At 38.7% G+C, this 22389-nt stretch overlaps 1 protein-coding gene across 4 annotated transcripts in view; it reads left to right on the top strand.

Moving 5' to 3' along the window:
• SKIC3 (SKI3 subunit of superkiller complex) overlaps positions 1-22389 on the top strand; it is an 80553-nt gene that overhangs the window by 7880 nt on the left and 50284 nt on the right. For all 4 annotated transcript variants that reach the window (XM_084627830.1, XM_084627831.1, XM_084627832.1 and 1 more), the window contains exons 6-16: positions 1365-1505; positions 3497-3595; positions 3696-3804; positions 11587-11727; positions 14028-14129; positions 15033-15175; positions 17270-17356; positions 17446-17549; positions 17643-17769; positions 19187-19366; positions 20964-21088. In XM_084627830.1, the coding sequence (XP_084483956.1) occupies positions 1365-1505; positions 3497-3595; positions 3696-3804; positions 11587-11727; positions 14028-14129; positions 15033-15175; positions 17270-17356; positions 17446-17549; positions 17643-17769; positions 19187-19366; positions 20964-21088 (1358 nt within the window). The remainder of the gene's footprint in view (positions 1-1364; positions 1506-3496; positions 3596-3695; positions 3805-11586; positions 11728-14027; positions 14130-15032; positions 15176-17269; positions 17357-17445; positions 17550-17642; positions 17770-19186; positions 19367-20963; positions 21089-22389) is intronic.

The raw sequence follows: 22389 nt of genomic DNA, 5'->3' as shown, positions 1-22389 counted from the left end.
CTTCCTATGCAAATTATTCATATTTTTTTTTGTAGCGAGAACTCATCTCGCTTAATTATATACCTCTGTTCTCCGACCAGCTTTTACCACTAAATTTAGAGGCAATCTATTGAATTGACATGTCTTAACATAAAAAGCAATCCTAGAAATGGTTAGTTTACCTTTTATTAAAAGGAAGTTGCAATCATTTTGTTCAATACAATGTTCTGAAATTCACCGTGTTGACATGTTGTGTCATATAAACAAAATTGCATTAAAATGTTAGTTTCTGGTGGCAGTCAAGCATTTGAATATTTTTCCACTTTTTTTTTTAACTCAGGGACTCAGAAGTTAGGAAATGCCAGCTCAAAGGATGCCTATGCAACCTTAATTCTGCCCTCTTGTGCTTATGCATTATAATACAGTTTGTAATTAAATGATGACATACTATTTTTTCTACAGTATTTTTTCATCTACTCCAGTTTTTTGGGAGTATTTCGATTCCTTGAAGTTTGAGAACTTTAATGTTAGTTTCATAGCAAAAATTCTTTGCCAAGGATTATTATTAGTTTGTTATTTTGTTTGCAAGGCAGACAAACCTTTGAAAACCTAGATGTAAAACATAAACCAGAGTTTGCTCAGTAGTAGGAGGGATTGAACCTGGGATCTCAGGTTCTAGAAGCATGAGCTTCTGCTGTGTGAGCCTTAAAATCCAGCTCTGGTATCTCAAAGCCAGTATTAGACTCATAAATTCAGCTTCCTCTATGTGGTCCAGCCACTAGAGAGAGAGAGAGAGCCACACTGTGGTTATTTGATACTTTCTGTGTTTCACTTCTGTTAACAGTCTCAAATTTTAATAGGTATTCCATTCTCTGTCTGAATATAATGCAGAGTCACTTCGCTGCTGGAAAAGATAATAGTGCCTGGGGAGCTATTTTCTTTTTTAAACTGGTCATCAGAAGTATGGTTTATCGAATTCTTTACCTTACACAGTGCATGTAGGGTAGTATCAGACCTATTGTTAATGCAGATTCCTCTATTATGATGGAGTTTTTGAAGGAACATTTGAAAGGTTTCTTTACAGCAGTATTTTGTTATACAAGGTTAAATGAGCAATTACAGACCATCAGCTACATCTGTTGTACTAAACTGCTTAAATACCACTAGTTCTGTTGACTGTACTAAACAGCACTGTGTAGTAATTTGTCCAACACTCACTCATTAGCCCTTGCCTCTTGCTAAGTGCTAATGCTATTTTCCAACCACTTAAGTTGGGAAATTGTAAATCTTATTGGCAAGGGGTTAAAATAAATTGGCGTGATCACACTGGGTGTCAGATTTTTAAATGAATTACAGAATGATTCATTTCTCTTTCCTGTTGACAGGTGGCTCGCACATGGCACAAACTGATAAAGATAAAACAGGAGGAAGGTGCAGATAATGCTGAGCTCCACCAGCTATGGAAGAGGCTGATCCAATTACTGCCAGACAGTACACAGAATCAAGATAATGAGACACAGCAGTTGGTAATGTTTCTCCCTCCTACTCAAATCATAGAAATGGAGAGCTTGAGAGGTCAGCTAGTCCATCCCTCACAGCATGCTGGGCAAGATCAAGTATATCTAGAGCATCCTTGACAGCTATTTGTCTAACCTGTTCTTAAAAATCTCCAATGTTGCTGTTCCACAGTCTCTCTATTCCAGTGCTTAACTATTCTTATCATTAGAAAGTTTCCCCTAATATCTAACCTCAGTCTCCCTTGCTACAAATTAAGCTGATTACTTCTTGTCCTACCTTCAATGGACATTCAGAACAATTGATCACTGTCCTCTTTATAACAGCCTTTAACATATTTGAAGATTGTTATCATGTCCCTACTCAGTCACTTTTCTCAAGACTAAACATGCCTGTTTTTTTAACCTTTCCTCATAGGTCAGGTTTTCTAAACCTTTTATCATTTTTATTGCTCTCCTCTGGACTTTCTCCAATTTGTCCACACCTTTTTTAAAGTATAGCTCCCAAAACTGGTGCCAAGTAGAGTGGCCCAATTACCTCCAGTGTCTTTCTTACGACAGTCCTGTTAAATCATCCCAGAATATTAGCCTTTTTTTCAGCTGCATCACGTTGTTTACTCATATTCAATTTGTGATCCACTATAATGCCCAAATTCTTTTCAGCAGTATTACTGGCTAGTCAGTTATTCACTATTTTGTGTTTTTTTCCTTCTGAAGTGTTCTTTACTGTTGTCTTAATTGAATTTCATCTTGTTGATTTCAGACTAATTCTCCAGTCTATCAAGCTCATTTTGAATTCTAATCCTGTCCTCCAAAGTGTTTGCAACCCCTCCCATCTTGGTGACATAAGCAAATTTTAAAGCATTAAAGTCCTGTGGGATCTCACCCGTCCTCCATGAGTTCTCAAAAATTATCACTAATGGTTCCAAGATTTCTTCAGCTGGTTCCTTAAGTACCTTTGGGTGAATTTCATCAGACCATGAATACATCTAACTTAACTAAATATTCTTTAATCCATTCTTTCTCTATTCTGGCTTGTGTTCCTTCCCCCTTGTTGTTAATATTAATTATGTTAAGCATTTGGTCACAATTAATCTTTTTAGTGAAGACTGAAGCAAAATAGCCATTAAACACCTTAGTGGATACAGGCAACTAGACTTTGGGTTAAATTTTAAAAAGTGCTTAAGTGACATGAAGAGCCCAAGACCCATTGACTTTCAGTGGGATTTAGGCTTTTTGAAAATTTTGTCTGTAGGTTTCTAAGTCACTTAGGCTCAGATCCACAACGGTATTTAGCCTTCTAACTTCCACTGAAATCAGTGGAAGTTGGGAGCCTAAATAACATTGTGGTCCTGGGCCATAGACCCTTTGAAAATATTACACACTGTGTGTCCCAGAATATTGGTAATAGAAATTAAATCAGGAGAATTTATTGGAGATGGAAGAATACATTTTTGAAAAGCCCCTGTAATGTAGTGTCTTACATAACTGCTGTTTTAAAAAAAAATCTTTTGTGATGCATTACTTTTAAAAGTTTAGATTCATTTTGGCAGTGTTAAGGTTCTATCTTAAAGGCACCCAAAATAGGAGCATCAAAATGAACACTTGCATACCAATATTTAATAAGTTATTCAAGCTCATAGCTGTCATAATGGATAGTGCTTCATGTGCGCTCTTTTTGGTATATATCTTATGCCGTTGCATGAATTAGATTGTTTACCTCCTTCAACTAGTAGCACACTTACTACCAGGCTTTGAACACTACATGAATAATACTTGAGTATGAAGAACCACCCTGTTATGTATTTTGCTCTTTGCACAACAGAAGTTCTATGAAGGACCACCTGGGCACAGTGGGGCCAAATAAACATATTATAATCATGTTTATGGTATATTGCACCCTGTTTAGTTACCCAAAATAGTGACTAAATTTCATAAGTTCACTATTTGTAGCTTTTCTTGCTAATTCACACTGTTGTACACTTACCAATTTCTTATTTCAGCTTTTTACTGCATTTGAACATGCAGTGAACTCTGTAGACACGGTTCCCAGTGAAGACCACCAAAAGCTTTATAAAAACTTCATTCAGTGTTTGTCAAAAGTAAGAACAGTTTAATTTATAATCTCTTCAATAACACAAATAACATCTAATAATACTGCATGAATAGCTAAATAAATTGCTTTGACTTTTTTTCCTCAAGTTTCCTCATGAGACTGCCAGGCTGAAGAAGGCCTGTGATGATATGATGGTTTTGTATCCCACCATGAGTTATCCTTTAGAAGTGCTCTGCTTGCACTTTATTCAGTCAGGTGAGTGGGATGGTTTTGGTTCATTTTTGTTGTTCCAAATCTTGTATCTTTTCACTGTGACTTTTGTCTTGCCCTTCACTCCCCCAGCCCTTCTCATAAAAAAGGGAACCAGTCTTTCAAGATCTGTTACTTCACTTTGTTGAGGGAAGATGTAGTTTGAGGCAACTTGCACCACTTTTCAACACAAATACATTGTCTATATTAGGTGCTATGTTTCTACCACCCTGGAGAGGAAGACAGTTCTGTTCTAAACTATAGTGTCTCAGAGCTGTGAAACTTAGTACTACTGTAGCATCAAAGGACTTCTTAAAAAATAAGTATTCTTTGTTCAAGACCAGTTCTGGATTCTTGATTCCTTTGCTGGCAGTGTACTCAGTCCCATGGGAAGAGTGCTTCACGAAGCTTAAAAGGAGCCTCTCTAGATAAGTGAAGTTTAGCTACATGAGGTTTGAAGAGAATCCTGTTTGCTTGTCTTTGGTGGAAAGGATGGTGACAATAAAACCAAAGCTCTGGAGATGGCTAAAGTGAGAGAATTGGTGAACCAGTATACCCCTTTCCTCTTGGTAGGAACATTCATGAATCTTTTTCCACAAGACTTCCTGGTGGGTGGGCAGTAAATGGGGCTTTTTAGGGTGTTTCAGTGAAGTGGAGGAGAGGGGTCTTTTTTAAAAACAGATTTGTTTGTTATATGCTTTAAGAAGGCAGCATGCAGTCTTCCACACTGCCGGGTTTGAAACTGTGTTAAATTTCAGTTTTGAGCGCTCACTGTTGCATTAATATTCTATAAGTGAATAAAAGAAAAGGAGTACTTGTGGCACCTTAGAGACTAACCAATTTATTTGAGCATGAGCTTTCGTGAGCTACAGCTCACAGCTGTAGCTCACGAAAGCTCATGCTCAAATAAATTGGTTAGTCTCTAAGGTGCCACAAGTACTCCTTTTCTTTTTGCGAATACAGACTAACACGGCTGTTACTCTGAAACCTATAAGTGAATAGTGATTTTAAATGTGTCAGCTTTTGGTGTCACAGCTGATACCTTAAAGGGTCCAGAAGTGACTTTCAAGTTGGACACCCCCAAAAACACTACTTGTAAATATACAGTCATATCGACCAGGAATGTCACACAAAAACTAAGTAGAAGTGTATGCCAAGAATCCATACAGAAATTCCTGTGTTTTTTAAACAATAAAGCTGTATAATTTCCTTTGTTAGGAGTGGAAGAATGCCTTATAGTACCAAGTTTCAGGGAGCTAGGCATCATGAAAGTAATACAGCAGCAGAAAAATTGTAATACAGAACTCTTAATTTCAGTGTTTAAAACAATTGAACCCAGTGGAGAGGAACCAGCAAGAACAAACCAACAAGCATAATTCATCTGGAAGAAGTGCTAGTACATAGTCTATTGTATCACAGCAGAACAATCCAGAATGTGTGCATTCCATTAAATATAAGTCTGAACCCAAATATGTAATCAGGCTTCTATGCTTTAAAACAAAGAGAAGGGAATTGTTAAGCTCATTCTGTTTCTTTGTGACTTTCCTGAGCATCTTAAAGCTGAAGTTCCATCTCAAAATAGATATGGCTGGCTGCTATGGAATGCATGGATCTGCACCAGGCCCAAAACTGCTGAATTCACTCCTCCTTGCAAAGAGTCATTTATTATTTTCATCTCTATGTGCCTGGACCAGTATTGGTAAAATGAATCTTAACTATCCAACCATATAGTTTCCTGAGCTTTAACAGTTTTCAGTGTTCTCTCTTTATCCTTGCTGGAATAAGCAGACATCCATTTCAGTTACAGTTATTCCATTAAATTCAATGGAATTACTGATCCTAGGCCAGTGGTGAACTTGTTCAGAGACCAAAGGAATTCCTACTGGCCTTGGAATTTGCTGTGTGACCTTGGCCAAGTCACTTCACTTCACTGTGCCTGATTCCCCTCCAACCTTTTGTCTGTCGTGAAAGATTATAAGCTCTATGGGGAAGGGACTGTCTTTTATCTAGGTGTTTGCATTGTGCCTAAAGTAATGGGACCCTGATTGCAATTGGGGTCTCCTAGAACCACATATAATACACTGTATAGCCTAAATGTAAAGATCAAACAGTGATTTCTTTATTGTAGTGTGCCGATACTACATTGCAGTCCATTTTGTCATTAAGCTGATAGTTTTGCACTTTAAGAAAGATGTGGACTTGAAACTGCACTCAAATTCTAGCATGTGTTCACTTATTTGTAGAACATAAAACATTGTAAAGAGGTTACGGTCAACACTTCAAAGATCACACAATATAATACAGCACACAATATCTAAACGAGTTTTACAAGGTGTATTGTTTAGACCATGCTTCCATTTTCTACAGTCTAATCCAGGTTAAACAAATATATAATTTATAAATGAACAATCATAGAAACTTAGACCAAGATTTAAAAAAATAGGTGTCTAAAGGTAAGGCTTGTATATCCATATTTAAACACCTAATAACCTAAATGACTTTAGGGCTATGATTTATGCTGTCAACCAGCCTCAAAACTGGGGGAACATGAATGTGGCTTAGTGCCACCTTTTTCTCCACTTTTCTTCTGAGCTGTGCCAAGTACAGCTCAAATACAGTACAGGATCTGCTCTGGAGTGTTAAAGCTAAAGAAACAGGGAAGTCAGTTGAATCCCATCTCTGTACAATTATCAAAATTAGAAATTTTGAATCTAACAGTAGAATCTCTCAAATTTGTCTTCACTCTTCTGGTATTGAGGTGCCACAACTTGTCTCTCTCAAAATGTTATGGGTTTATCGTCCGTTAAATAATTCTTGTAATTGATAATGCAACATTTTGGTGATTGATACACTACCAATTGTAGAAATTTCTGCTTTCAGAAAATCCAGTTTGCCCCATCTAAGTTGTTGCATAGGGAAATATGTATACAAAAATTACTCCCTTTAGACAAAGATCTAAACCTACAGCCTTCACTCTCCCATGAATATTTGTGCAAATTCCCAGGATCCTGAACACTGTAATCTCTAAAGGCGGATTGAATTTTGCTTGGAGTAATTTAAAGAACGGGGTGGATTTCACTAATAAGATGTAGCCCTTCTTATCCCTCATAGATTTGTTGGCCCCAGTGTTCAGTATTCCTTAACGCTACACACTTTTAAAATTTCCATTTTTAATAATCTAATTTCAAGATAAGTTTTTTGTAAGAGATCTTGACCAAGCTTTAGCTTGGTCTAGGAGACAAGGTACCCATCTTGGATTCATTTTTAAAGGCATGAAATAGTTAGCTATCCCAGCAGAACCCTTCTACTTGAGAATTTCTCAGTGAGATTACAGCCTGTAAAGTAGTCTAAGGGAGCAGTTACCCTGAGTTTTGACTTCCCCTGAACAGTCAGTACCTGCTTCTGCTGCTGCTGGGATTTTAGCAATGGCTTACAAACTTACATGGATATAACTACATCGCTCAAGGGTGTGAAAAGTCCATATTTTTTACACTGATTTAATCCCTAGTGTAGACAGCTCGGTGTCAATGGGAGGGCTTCTCCCATCGACATAGCTACTGCCTCTCATGGAGAAGGATTAACTACTCTGACGGGAGAAGCTCTCCTGTCAGTGTAGTAGCATCTGCACTGAAGTGCTACAGTGGCACAGCTGTGCCGATGCACTGTTTTAAATTTGGACCTGCCCTTATATGCTGAATCTTCATGACTTTATTTTCCAGCACTTGTGTATAAAATTTACTGGAGTTGGCATTTTTTTTGGTGATATTGTGTGTACAATCCTATAGAATGTGGCTTCTTTCCAGGCCCTCTAAATACAGCGCTGCTCATTTGACTTATGCTCCTTATGTATGTTCTGCAGTATACAGCCTAATTATTACTTAACTTAAACAAAAATTTGAGTATTTATGAAAAGCCTTAAGTCACTTTGCAGCATAAGCTTATTTACTGTAATGCTTGGGCATCTGTTTTCTCTGATACTCAGCTGTTTCAAAGCCATCCATCACTGTTTTCTGTTCTGTTGTGGACAAGTACATTTATTTCCTTCCTGCCTTGGCTTGTATGCTGATGTCTCCAAGTCAATATGATTCAGCTTATGAAGATGAATGAAAACAGATACTGAACCTCATTCATAGTTAGCACAAGAAGAAATGGTAGGACTCTCGCCCATCACTAAATGACCAAATTTTGGTATGGGAAAGGGAAGTAGTTAAAGCAAGGGTTCTTGGGCCACATGCGGCCCAATTACACACAGCTGCGGCCCAGCTCAGCTGTGTGCTAAAGGCCGGCCCGCATGCCCTGGGTCCACCAGGTTCCCAGCTACCCGGCATGGAGGGGTCTGGCTGGGCTGCCCTGCCACACAGCATGTCAGGATCGGGGCTGCCAGCCTGCCCTGTGTGTTGGGAATCTGGGGCCGGGGCTGCTGGCGGGCCCTGAGGGGTTGGGAATCCAGGTCAGCTGCCTGGCCCTGCAAGCTCCAGGATCTGGGGCAGCTGGCTCGTTCCTGCATGGTGGGGTCTGGGGCAGCTGTGCGGAGGAGGTCCGGGGTCTGGGGCAGCCGGCTGACCCCATGGGGTCCAGGGTGGGCAGCTGGCTGCCCCGCATGCTGAGATCGGGGATGGGGCTGCTGCTGCCCGGCCTCAGCGGCCCAGGTAACAAAATGTATAATCAATTGAGAACCACTGACTTAAAGCATTTGTACTGTATGTTTTTAAAACATATATTATGTAAAGTTTTACAAATAGGAAATGCTCATGGTCAGAAAATAATATGCTCTAAAAATAGATGTTTTTGGGGAGGGTGTGTGTGTGTATATGTATGTATTATATGTATTTATGTATGTATTAAAAAAATCTATGTTCCGTTAATACCATGCAGAAATGCAAGATGCATGTACAGCCATCTGAACAATTACTTTAATCTGTCTTCAATTTTTTTTAACTGTTTATTACATCTGTGTCTTGCTTTCTACTATGGATCTCAGCCTTCCTTCCCCAAGTCTGCTTATAACTTCAAAGCTGCCACAAACATGGAAAAACACAGATGCTGTATTTTCGTTTAAAAGATTGCACAAATTCATTTACTGTGCCACTAGGGCTGCAATTTTCTAACAGTAATTTTATTTCCCTTTTGTATTGGTAACTAAGGATGAACAGGTTGTGTATGCATATGAGAAATATCACTGACATCCTGATTTGCTAACCGATCCCCAAAATGGACAATCTATCAATCAGCTGGCAACTGAAGTAGTAGAAATAAATTCTTGTCTATAACAAACTGCACCATAAAGTAGGAGAGTCACCACACAAACTTCTTTGGTTTAACTGTGCTGCTTAGTTTATACACAGCATGAATCTTATTTCAGTGACTCTTAGAATATTTTACCTTAATGACATGGTCATTTAGACCAGGCTGGGAAGTCATCTTGATCGCTTGGGAAGTTTAATCTTGCCTGTAGCTCATGTAGGATTGACAGTAACCTTCCAGCACACACACAGAAAAGAGACTGCAGGGATAATTTTAAAGTGGTAGTAAGTCCTGAAATATGCACAGTAAAGTAAGTTCTGCAGATGCATATGCTTACTTTTTAAAAAAATGACATTTGTTCTCTCTTAGGTTTGGGTGGCAACTACAGCTACCTTGTTACCTATAGTTTCATATGTTGATGCTTCTCACTAATCCATATATAATCAATAAACAGTCTACACTGGTGGTTCTCAACCTATTTACCATTGTGGGCTGCATATGCAGCTCTCTGTTATGTGGGCCACATCCATGCAATATATATGCTACATGTATGGCCTGGAGGATGTCACATGGGCTGCAGCAGTGTGCTGATTGGGCTGCAAGTGGGCCACTGGTTGAGAACTACTGGTCTGTGTGCATACTAAGCTTAACTAGGTGTCACCCATCTTCCACGTGAAGGACAGCCTGCTCAGTTTCTGAGTCCTTCAAACCTTTCCAGTAGCATTTTGCCCTCTTGGTTACAATCTTATGTCTTTCTTTGTCTACTCGGCCTCTTGACCCCGGTCTGAACTAGTATGATATTTCCTTAGGAGTTGTTTATCTGTGCCAGAATCTGCAGTAAATAACCCCCGCCCTCCCATTTTAATTCTCAGGGGGTGAGACTCTGTAACCCTCCCTGCTGGGGCTAGACTACCATCCCTAGCTCAAAAAGTTATATTTCGCATTAATAGATACACACACTTATGACAAATCCCATGGCACATCTCAATGTACTAACTAGTCTTTTGACTAGTTTCTATACGTCCATGGTTTCACATCTACCACAATGGCAAAATAGAGGAGTGGAGTATTTGTCTAGTTACAAGTTCCCGAGTGAAATTCCTGAAGTGAGATGGCATGGGCTTCTTTCTTCCTCTCCTGTGCTGTAGTGAAGGCCTCTGGTTCAGTAATGTTTGTACGTGGTGTCCATTTTTACAAGTGTTTTGAACTGAAACTTGGCTGCTATGAGGGCATTCAAGCCACTGTAATTACTGATTAACAAGCATTTGTGTAGTTCACTCCTTTTTCCTTTGGCATTAAACTGGGCATTCCTTTGTTCATAGTGCCTTAGGAGACCACCAGGAGTGAACTTGCTGTTAGGTCCTTTGGGAAGTGGAGAAGGAACAAGAAACTAAGGGCTATATTCACAAAGAAACTAAAGCACCTAGAAATCACTTAGATTCACAAAGCTTGGGTTAGGTGCCTAAACTCCTGATACAATGAGTGGGAAGAGATAGGTGCTTTAGAATGGGATTCACAAATTCAGCATGCTAGGCAGGGAACCTCCTAAGCTAACCACTGGGAAATGCCAATCTGAGGGGGTATGTGCTAAGCCCTACCCATCTCACAGAGATAGGTGCCAAGTCCAGGTTTCAGGGAAGCACCTCCCTCTGCTTGAGATTCTCAGGTGCAGACCCTCTTTTGGAGTTAGGCACCCATGCTGTTTGGGGTGTGGGAGGAGAAAGAGAGTCCTTCCCTTAAAACTGTTAGCTCAGTAGTTAGGGACTCACCTGGGATGTGGGAGTCCTCTGTCCACCTGAGGGCAAGAAGGGATTTGAACAAGAATTGGCTACCTCTCAGATGAGTACTCCAATCACTAAGCTATAGGATGTTCTGATGTAGGGCTCCCCCAGTCTCTCCTGTTGAAGCTCTTCCACTGAATAAATAATTTGGTGGAAAAAAAAAAAGTAATTGGAATAGGGGAACTGGATCCTGGGTCTCCCACCTGAGTGCTCAAAACATCAAGCTACAGAGTAATTCTCATGCTTGTACACTTTCACTCTCACCTAACTATGCTTTCAAATTGTATTATGTAGTCAGACTGAAAGGTCCTCTGTAGTGGACTTATGGGATGGGGAATTCAGGTAAGCATTAATTTTGGGTTGTTAGCTGTAGCAGGTGGGATCTTCAGCTGTGCTAAATTGAAAGGCCTACCTAGAAAGTAGTTTCCCTTGATGAGGATATGACCTTTAGCAATTTAACCTGAGTGGCTAACTCCAAATTCAGGCCTACAAATTTTGGTATGTGGTTCAGAGGCATTAAGTACTTGTAGTGTTTCTTGACTCTGTGTGTATAGTACTTCTGAAAACTGGTTGCTAGTTTTAGAAATTACTATATGGTAGGAAACTGCTACTAAAAATTCAGCCAAATTAGGTCTGATGGCTAAGTAAATTAATTTCTTTCTAAATCTGTTGAGTAGAATACATTGTTAAATCTTCTTGTGACTTTTGGCTGTTATGCACCATCAAGCTATGGTTATAAGAAATTTTCTTTTTGTGATACTAGGCAGTTTCACTGAAGAGGCTCAGCATTGTTGTTGCAGGCTTATGGAGATGGACTCAAGTAGCAGCCCAGGCCTTATTGGTTTAGGTATCAAATTCCTCCAAGAAAAAAAATATGAAGAAGCTGTCAAGAGCCTAACTGAAGGTAAACATGTAATATAAAAGGAATGGATAACGTGTTGCATAGTAATTAATATTTCTACTAGGTAAAACTGCTAAATTATACTAGATTTATTTTATGCTTTGTGCTCAAAGTGGAATCAGTTAAACATTTTGTAGTTAGGTAAAACAAGCAGTAAATTTAGAAGGATGTCTGCTTGAAATCTAGCTAATTTTTTAAAAAAGAGTTAAGTTGTTTTGGTTACTACATCTGCTTATAAGTTCCCTTGCCAATTCTGAAGTGTTTCTATAAGTGTGTGTGTTCTTTCTTTCTTTTCTTTCCTCTGACCCTGTTGCTGAGTCAAATCCTACACAAACCCAAGGGCAGAGGATGCCTATTATACAAAAGAAACAGTGAAATTGACTATGTTCTGCGGTATACAAATGCATAAAGTAAACCATAATTTTTTTAATCTTTCAGTTGTAGTAGCCTTATGAAAATAGATTAAAAACAAACTCAGATGTAACTCTGTTTTTTTCTATTAAGCTATGGTGTCCTTTTAAAAACTTTTGTATGTGTATATTTACACTAAAAATGATTGTATTGGCCTTTGAAAGAGAATCTTTAAGCTTTTATACAGCAGCTATAACTACTGCAAAGTTTTATGTTAAACTAATATCTTATTTATTAGTGGCTTGGTTGCACTCAGATGTAAAAGGCTCTCTTAAAATGGGTCATGACTAGAGCTGTTGGACGATAAGGGTTTCTCCCCCCCCCCCCCCGGCCTCCGGAAAATTTTTAACTTTTTGACTGGAAACCTGAAATATTTCAATTTACTGATACTAGTGGTGTGCCTATGGGAATGATCATTGGGTGCCTCACACCCCCAGTCAGACTACATCTCCCATGATGAACTATGGCCAGGGATTCCTCTGATGTACTACCTCTCCTCACACGAGAAGAGACTATGGTGTGTCATGGGAGATGATGTCTGTCTGTGGAACCTGGCCCATAGAAATGAACGGGGAGTTGTGGCATCTGAACTACAACCCCCATGAGGCATAGTGGCATATCCTATTGAAATATTTCATTTTTTGGCCAAAACCACAGATTTTCAGACATTCATATCTTTTGACATAAAACCAATTTTCTGTAGAAAGCTGATACTGTTTTGCCCCCAAAAAACCTTCACTTAAAACCCCAGTTTTCTGTAGAATGTAGGGACTTTTGACATAAAACTGATTTTTTTAAAAAATTTTTTTTTTGGTTTTAAAAAAATAGAATTCCTGAACATCTAAATGTTTTTGACCATGAACTGAAAATACTACAACTAGCCCTAGTCATGAACTCAAATTTCAGGTTCATCTAGTTAAAGTGCCTAATATGGGAAAGAATGAGTGACATGGAGCAAGTGAAACTGAGTCATTGCTAAACTGCCCCCTCCCCTTCAAAATATCCCCTTACATTTTTTTTCCCCTAAAACAAACACTGTGTGTGGGATGGGGAATACAGTTAATGCCATGTGTCTGTCTGCTGGGTTTCATCTAGTTTTGCTCATAGAGGCTCTGAGGGAACTTCAGACTGTGGCCTAGTAAGGAAAGTTGAATCTGTTGTTGACAGATACCAGTGGACAATCAAGGTACTTATGCTTTTCAGGAACAGATTAGCTCAAATTTTATTGAGGCGGGAGGGCAGAGAGCGGTGACTAAATCTCAAAACACCAGTGAACTTCTCAATTATCACCAGATTTTTAACATTCCATTTTTAAGGAAGGCTAGTGAGGAGGTTGTGGTGAAATAGTTTTAATATTATCTAAGTCCTAAAATTTCTTTGATCTCTTTCAGTCTGCCTTTAGACCTGGGTGGAGCTCATGCTCTATTGGCATCTGTAGATCTTTTAGTAGTGGACAAAGACCTGAGGAGAAACTTTTGGAGCAGTCCAGGAGATTTTGATCCTCATCTCCCATTAAATGGAAATTTTTATATTCAAAATGAAAATATATCTTAAACCATAGTGTTGTGTAATTCCTTGCCTTTTTCTCCTATTTTCTTACTGGATAGGAAGAATATTGTGAAAATATTGAATGTGTCATAATAGCGAACCTTGCACTCTTTTTAGTTCCACCTTGTTTCATTGTTAATTATAAGTGGCAAGATAATGTTATAAGCCTGAACTAAAATAAAAAGATCTCTGTTTGGGTCTCTGTGCCACTGAGCATGATGATTTGTGGTGGTGTGTTTGTGATAGACCTGTAATGTACAACCACTTCCAACACCCACTAAGGCTATCTGTATCCCCAAGATTTATTTTAAACAGGTAACTGATTTTAAAAATATTTGTTCTAGGTTTGCAGCAGACCAGCCAGTGTCAAGCAGCATGGTATTATCTGGCTGAGGCGCGAATGAAAATGCATAAACACAAAGAAGCTGTTGTTTCCTGCAATCGAGGTAATTATCTTGTATCTGAAAGGAGTAGTAGTCCCTAATCTTTCACTTTATATTAGATTAGAAAACAATATGGTCATGTTGTTGGCTTACGTTGTAGCAGATACAAAGAAGTGAGTTATAGTGTGCTTCTGAACTATAACCATCTTAAGAAATCTGATTCCAAGGCTAATAAGGTCTCTCTCCTCAAAATGTAAAATAATTTGTGGTAGTGCCAATGGAAGAAGCTAATGTTACGGTTACAAATAGAAGGGTACTCTGCATGAATGGTTTTTTCCCTCTGAAAAGGCCTGGTGCAATTGAAGGATAAAATAATATCTCGCTAGATGTATTCACAAGTCCATCTTACCTATGGCCATCTTCCTGTGGTGTTCAAGCTCTAGAGTTGTTAAACTGTCTTGATCCTTTGAGATTCTAAGCTGCTATTTATTGGAGTAATTTCCAAAACTGCAATTACTGATACTAAGTTCAATCGTGATTTCCACCTGAATTTCCCTCTACACAGAGAAGGGAAAGCTAAATTTTGCTGTTAAAGGGACATTGTTCATTCAAAATGTCTGAAAACTTTGTACCTAGTAAGTTAGAAGATTATTATAACTGGAAAACTAGTGAAAATAAAGTGGGTTTCTTTTTCCTTTCAGTTTCTTCTGAATGTTAGCACCTTGTCGACAGTCAATTTCACATTCTTCCTTGTATAGTTAATTGCTCTCTTGCTAAAAAGAGTTAAATAACAGGGGAACAGAAAAGACCAAGTAACACACTTTAAAAAAAAATCTTAAGAAAAATGGTATGATAGAGGGTGCTCTGTCAAATTTGAACACTTATTTAAGTAAGCTTCACAAAATGTCAAGTTGATAGTTCCATGCTTGATTTAAGAACTAAAGTGAAATCTTTCATTTTTAACAGCTCTTAAGATATCAGGACAACTTGATGATGATGATAGTGGCAATCTACAGCAGAAATACCTTGCCCTTCGTTTGAAAGCAGAGGCTCTTATTAAAATAGCAGGTGCTGACACTGCAGAAGAAGCCATTAGCACTCTTGCGCAGGTATTTTTTGGCTGATATAGGTATATTTAAAGAAAATCAAGCTGTCTTCCTATTGCACTCACAATCAAAGGATGTTTCCCCTTCCCACTCCCCTTATTTTATTCCTAGTGCAGAGAATTATTTTATATCAACAGTATTTGGTAAAACACATGTCTGTCTCCCTCTTTCTCTCTTTTACTTTCCACATTCTCACCTTCCATTTTCTTAGTCATTTTAACTCTCATTTGGCAGTCTCTCTTCTACTATCAATCTTTAAATTTTCAATCTGTCTCATTGATGACCTCCATTTTCGCACCTTATTATCTCTGGTCCCTTATTTTTGTTTTAATCTGAACACACAATGAAACAAAACCTATATATGCACAAGATGGAAAAACCAAAGAAAAAAACAAAATTCAATGTTTATGATTTATAAAACAAACCCGAGCCCATAGAGGTCACACAGAGCATCAGTTATTAAAGTGACTAAATAGATAGGTTATGTCCTCACTTTGTGTATTGGGGATTAATATATACTCAACTGCAAAAGTATGTAATAGTTATGTGACCAGACATCCTCACATTTGTTCCAAGCATTTCTATTAGACAGTCATTTTTTTGTCCATGTAGGCAGCACTAAAGAGCTCACCAAACCAGTCTATGTATGAGGGAGGAATTGCAGATTTCCATTTTCTCAGAATAATACTCTGGGCCCCTATAGCTACTGCAGTTTCTTACTGTGAACTTTTAATACTAGCTCATCCAGCACCCCTAAAATACACAAGCTTGGAGAAGGAAAGATAGCAGCACTTAAAGAGAGCACTCAATATGGAATTCCAGAATACATGCACTGTTTGACAGGTATAGAGGATGTGTGAAAGGTTGGCATGTGGCTGTTAGTATGTCCAACATTTACTGTGCGTTGCCAATCTAGCCTTAAACAAATGTTCTGGAGTCCAGCAGTACCTGTTCTAATATTTTGTTCTGGAAAAATCACAAGGATGAGAACTTCACATTCACTCTGGGTCCTTCTTAAAGTCTAGCTCTGTTTCCTCTAGTTCACTTCTCTCTGACTTAGTGGAAAACATTAAGTATACTTGAAGCACTCTTTTTTTTCTCACTTATTGTGACAAATACAGGAAGGAGAGAATGAGGGACAGCTCCTGCTTGCTGCTTTACTATCCCATCTTGCTTTTTGTCTCCAAAATCTTAGTGAATGCTGTTTTACTCACTGCTTAGACTTCTGCCTCTGGCCTTGATCTCCTCCATTTGCTCCCTACACTCCACAGAAACCACTCCGTCCAAGGTCACTTAAGCTCCTATCTAAACTAATGAAATTCTCCCTTAATATGTAAGCTTCCTTTTAAGATTAGTGCACCTCCCACAGTTTAAAATATCAATGTGAAATTGCATGTTTAATATTATTATGACTCTCAGTCCTGCCCTGAGAAGTGTCATGTGTATCACCATATATCTTGGGGGGAGAACAGGGAATTGACAGCTGATACACAAGCAGAAATGCATAGCTGACTTTCAAAGATAACCCGTCGAAGCAGGTTTTACTTTGGATAGCTCCACTAAGTTTTATATTAACTATTCTGTAGCATTTATCTTCAGTTATCTTGCTGTCTGATTTTCTATTTGGAAACTCGGCCCCGAAAACATCTGCTTAAAATGGTTAAATCCACAACTATAAAATCTGTTCTAATGCTACATTAAGCTTCTTGAGAGAAGATATGCAAATCTTATTTTTAAAATAACTCTACCATTATGTGTGTGTAACATTTTCTATACCCAAAATCCTTTTACTTGCTGATCTACAAGCTGTAACATACTTCTTGGCTATGATGAGTCAGTAGAACAAAGGCCAGTTAGTTATAACTTTCAAGGATCTAAATAACCCCTCCAAAACTTAAATTCATGTATGTACTGAATAATTCTATTGTGAATGGCATTCAACACAGATTCCTAGCATTATCTGGGGACACAGAGGGTAGAGTTAATATATTTACTATTTCTATTATGCCTGGAGATAGGTCTAATATCTTAGCTGAGTAATAGCCTACCAGTTGTAGGGTTCAATAAAGTTTCAGCTAGTGTTTTACTATTTTCTAGGTTTCAGATATAAATAATGACCCAGTGCTTCTAGCTCTCAAAGGTCAGGCTTATCTGAACAAAGGTTTGATTGATCAAGCTTCAAAGGTAATTTTATTCTTTTTTTCTTTTAAATTGAACTATTTTTATTCCTGTATATAACTGGGAAAATAAAATCAAAACACATCCTTTGGCAGGTTGCACAACAGCTTGTGTTGTCCCACCCGCACCTGGCAGAAGCCCATGCTCTTGAAGGTTTGATTCATTATACCCAGAAGAATTATCAACAGGCAGAGAGAAGGTAGGTTTTCTGTGTGCCTTTATAAGGCAGCAGGGAACTCTTTAAGGTTTTATATGACCTTTTCCCCCCTCCCGTGCCTCCTCTTTTACTTAGCTTTCAAAGAGCGATTGAAAGAAAAGCTGAAACTGCAGAGTACCATTACCACCTCGGACTCACTTACTGGTTCATGGGTGAAGAAATAAGGAAAGATAAAACGAAAGCTCTCACTCAGTTTCTGAAGGTAACAAAAACACTGTTAACATGTTCATGTGGAACTGTTTATTATAAAACCTAAATTAGAAAATATCTTGGCTGGAATGGGGCTAAATGTATATCTAATGTTTCACAAGCTGAGGGGTTGGAAAGCTTGCACATGGGACAAATTAAAAGTGGAAGCTGGGAAAAATGGATCTCCATGCAAACTTTTTCTTGGGACCATGTGACTCCTTGAAAGCTACTTGCCGCTTCCTCACCTTCCTCTCATAGAGGCTCCTAATGCAGCCTAATGGTAGTGACTTAGGAAGCAGCTTCTGACCTATCTTTTCTCCTGGGCTATGCAGTCCAGGCTGAGCTGCGCATGCGCTTCAGAAAGTGGGGAAGGAAGCAAAGAAGAAGGGAAAATTTAAAGTGGAGGCTGAAAAAATGGGGTGGGGGGACGGCGGCAAAGGGGCAGGAGAGACAAAAAAGGAGGATTGGGAAATTCTAAGTTGGATAACCAAGTTGAAAGGTTGGGAGCTACTGATGCAAGTAAGCTGGGGTTTTCCCCTTGTTTTTTCCTATATAGAAATGAATGTGTGCATGCTTGTGATGCACACTACTCACTTAAGGGACATGGCGAGCATGCTGCATTCTTGTTTTTTGTCATGGATTATAAACTTGGTCGACAGATGCACCACAGGTTTTTTTATCCAACGGACTTGTTTTTTGTGTTTTTGGGGGTTTTGTTTTTTTAAATATACCCAAACCACAGTCTTTTACCCCCTGCGTATAGGGGTATTTCTTTTTGTCACTCTGGCTAGGAAAAGAGCATTTATATGCTCCAACATGAACAGTGAAGAGTGAAAGAATGGCATCCTCATCTACTGCCTCCAGTCTGATATCTGTGCTGTATGCTGCACAATATGAAAAGGACACTTTTAATAATTGATCACTACAAAACTGTCACTCTGCTGCTTGGGTGTGGTCTTTCAGACCTAAACAATAGCACATACTTAAAGTTCCTATTGTTAAGATTGTTTAAACTTTAGTACATAACAAAATAAGTCAGCTTGCAGCAGAACTACAAGCATAGTGCTAGAAAAATGACAGTATTTTTAACTTACTGTTGTAACAACACACTAAATGCTTATTAAAATGGATTGTAATGTTCCCTTCACAACTTGTTTTGTCTCATGTGCAACATTCACAAGCATTTGGCATATTTATCACCCTCTGTAAACTCTGTGAAACAACTGAGTATTTTTTTTGTTTCAAAATTCTGCCTAGCTTTAATATATTACCTTTGATGCTACATGAGAAATTCACAAGTAATGTATGTCTTTGGTTCGATATGGCCTCTGTTGTGTAAATATTTATAAATCAATGGACTCGTTCTTGTGTATTTATAATTATGCTTCAAAATGCATCCTATTCTTTTCCATTGGTGTGCTTGTTCATAGGCTGCAAAACTGGACAGCTACATGGGAAGTGTCTTCTGCTATTTAGGCCATTACTACAGAGATGTAGCTGGAGACAAAAGCAGGGCTCGTGGCTGCTATAAAAAGGCTTTTGAACTAGATAGAACTGATGGAGAAGCTGGAGCAGCAGCTGTAGACTTAAGTGTGGAACTTGGAGACACGGTATTGTATATCCAACACTTTTTGAGCATTTATGGTCGAATTTGAAGTGACTTGTAGAACAACAGATTTTCTTGTCTTCAAAATACATAGAGTTTTGAGACTGGACACTTGGTCTCTTTTTCATTGTTTAGTAATGTTATAGCTTCAGGCCTGCTTGACTTCTCCACTTAAAAATATTGATTAAACTTTTTTGGGAAAGAAAACTTGACCTAATATTTCTGAGCCCCAGAATTAGCATGATTTTGGAGGTGGGAGAGTGTGACGTTCCCTTCTGGTGTTATCTGGACCAGTGATCTGCTAGGGTTAATTGGCAAACATGAAAACCTCATGTCAGCCATACAAACTACTCAGTCAAACAATCCAAAACATCCTACCACAGAATATTTATTTTAGATGAACTTCTTTGCCCACCTAGTCAACTCTTGTAGCTTATTATTATTATTTATTATTTTATTTTAAAAAGCAAAACCCCACTCTTAATAATTTCATTAAAACAATATAGAACTCTGGAAGCTTAGTGATGGGAACTCAGATATAGGGCCAGTAACTATGGCTTTCAGTAGTTCTTTCTTTTCCCTACTTTGAACAGATCTCTTTATTTTTTTCCCTCCAGCTCCCAGGAAATGTCGTAGTTATCTGCCTGTTCTAGTTGAGGTAGATGAAACTGTTAATAGGGAGAAGTTTGAAAAATAAACTGTCTTTAGAATATATACTAGAATCAGATTTGGTATGGGACTTCAGTGAACTGCAAAGTCTTTCAAATAACTCATGCCCTTTAAAGAGTCTAATGTTCTTAGAAAACTGAGCATTTAGTAATGTACAAAAGCATTACCATCTTATCTGTCACAGATTAATTTTAAGCACAGGTTCAAAGTGAGTGTGTGTGTGTTCTTGTCTTCTAGATCTTTAATGATTACCCCCCTGCTCCCAAACAACTAGGGATCAGTTTTCAGGCTAATGCCTCTGATCAGACAAGACTCATCTGAGATTCAAACAAATCAAATTTAGACTGTAGGGTCTGCATAGCTGCTAGAATTTTCAGTGGAACTTTTGAAGTGACCCATGTTTGTGTAGGTCTCCAACAGACAAAAACAGACTAAAAAGCAGCAATGCCTAGCAGAGGCCACAGAGGAAGGAGACAAATTGTTCCTTGCCTCAGTAGTAACCTTTCTATTGTGGTAAGGTCAGCTGATAGAAAGTTTTTCTATAATTCTTCTCCCATCTTTTCCTCTGCCCCCCCCCCCATCCTCTGTCTCCCTTACTTCCAGAGATCTGATAAAAGAGGGGTGAACAAAAGTTTAAGATCAGTCCATGCAAGTCAGTCTCATTATTCCCCTTGTGAAAGAAATAACAGAACTAAAACATGGCCCATTCCCAGACAATAGTCCATAACTATTGTCTGATATGAGAGTGATTCTGGAGAAATGTAGGCTTTTTTGTTTTCCCTGTTAAAGTAACTGACCTGTGTCTCCAATACTTGAGGAGTAGTATACTAACTAATTTGTTAGACAAATGCAAATCACTAACAATGATTTGTTCTCTTTATATTGCACGTACATGTAAATGTATCTAATCTGATATTCTGGGGTTTTGTTAGGAGGCTGCTCTGGCAATCTTGACTGCAGTAACTGAAAGAGCAAGTGCTGGTACAGCAAAGTGGGCCTGGCTTCGTCGTGGACTTTACTACCTGAGAGCCGGTCAGCACTCTCAAGCAGTGGCTGAGTAAGAGAACTAGTAATTGAGTTAAGCTATTGGCCACACAGTGCTAGTCAAACAGTTTATTCTCTAAAATTTACTTAGGTCAAAGACCGCTTAAATAACAAAGCAAATCTCCCTATTAAGAGATTTGGCTTATTGCAGTTGATGCTGCAGCAAATGCTATAAAGTCATAGTGTCTACCCTTCTCCTTTTACAGAAAAACTTAGCTTGAGAGCAGTAGTCAGAAATCAGATTTCATTGAGATAATTTATAAAGCTTTGTCTCCATAGGATCGTGAGCCAAAACTTTGAAATTTATTACATTGTGTAATATGCTATAGGAGGATGAAAATTACATAAGAAAAGCCTAAAACTATATCATTTTATCAAGGAGTCCGGTTGTACCTTAAAGACTAACAGATTTATTTGGGCATAAGCTTTCGTGGGTAAAAACCCCCCACTTCTTCAGAGGTAAATCCCTTCTCTTCATGTGTCATTATAATGCCTGCATCTGTAATTTTCACTCCATGCATCTGAAGAAGTGTTTGTTTATCTTTTTCCCACGAAAGCTTATGCCCAAATAAATGTTAGCCTTTAAGGTGCCACCAGACTCCTTGTTGTTTTTGTGGATACAGACTAACACAGCTACCCCCTGATACTTTATATCCTTGTATAAGTAGGGGCATAGCGAGCAGATCGAGGGACGTGATCGTTCCCCTCTATTCGACATTGGTGAGGCCTCATCTGGAGTACTGTGTCCAGTTTTGGGCCCCACACTTCAAGAAGGATGTGGATAAATTGGAGAGAGTCCAGCGAAGGGCAACAAAAATGATTAGGGGACTGGAACACATGAGTTATGAGGAGAGGCTGAGGGAGCTGGGATTGTTTAGCCTGCAGAAGAGAAGAATGAGGGGGGATTTGCTAGCTGCTTTCAACTACCTGAAAGGGGGTTCCAAAGAGGATGGCTCTAGACTGTTCTCAATGGTAGCAGATGACAGAACGAGGAGTAATGGTCTCAAGCTGCAGTGGGGGAGGTTTAGATTGGATATTAGGAAAAACTTTTTCACTAAGAGGGTGGTGAAACACTGGAATGCGTTACCTAGGGAGGTGGTAGAATCTCCTTCCTTAGAGGTTTTTAAGGTCAGGCTTGACAAAGCCCTGGCTGGGATGATTTAACTGGGAATTGGTCCTGCTTTGAGCAGGGGGTTGGACTAGATGACCTTCTGGGGTCCCTTCCAACCCTGCTATTCTATGATTCTATGATGATTTCATATATGTCCATGTCTCTTGACAAAATGGATACATTTATGCAAGGAAGAGATTTTA

This window comes from Lepidochelys olivacea (genome assembly GCF_965140295.1).
Source record: "Lepidochelys olivacea isolate rLepOli2 genome assembly, chromosome: 5".
Lineage (NCBI taxonomy): Eukaryota > Metazoa > Chordata > Testudines > Cheloniidae > Lepidochelys > Lepidochelys olivacea.
This window is presented reverse-complemented; position numbering and strand designations above follow the sequence as displayed.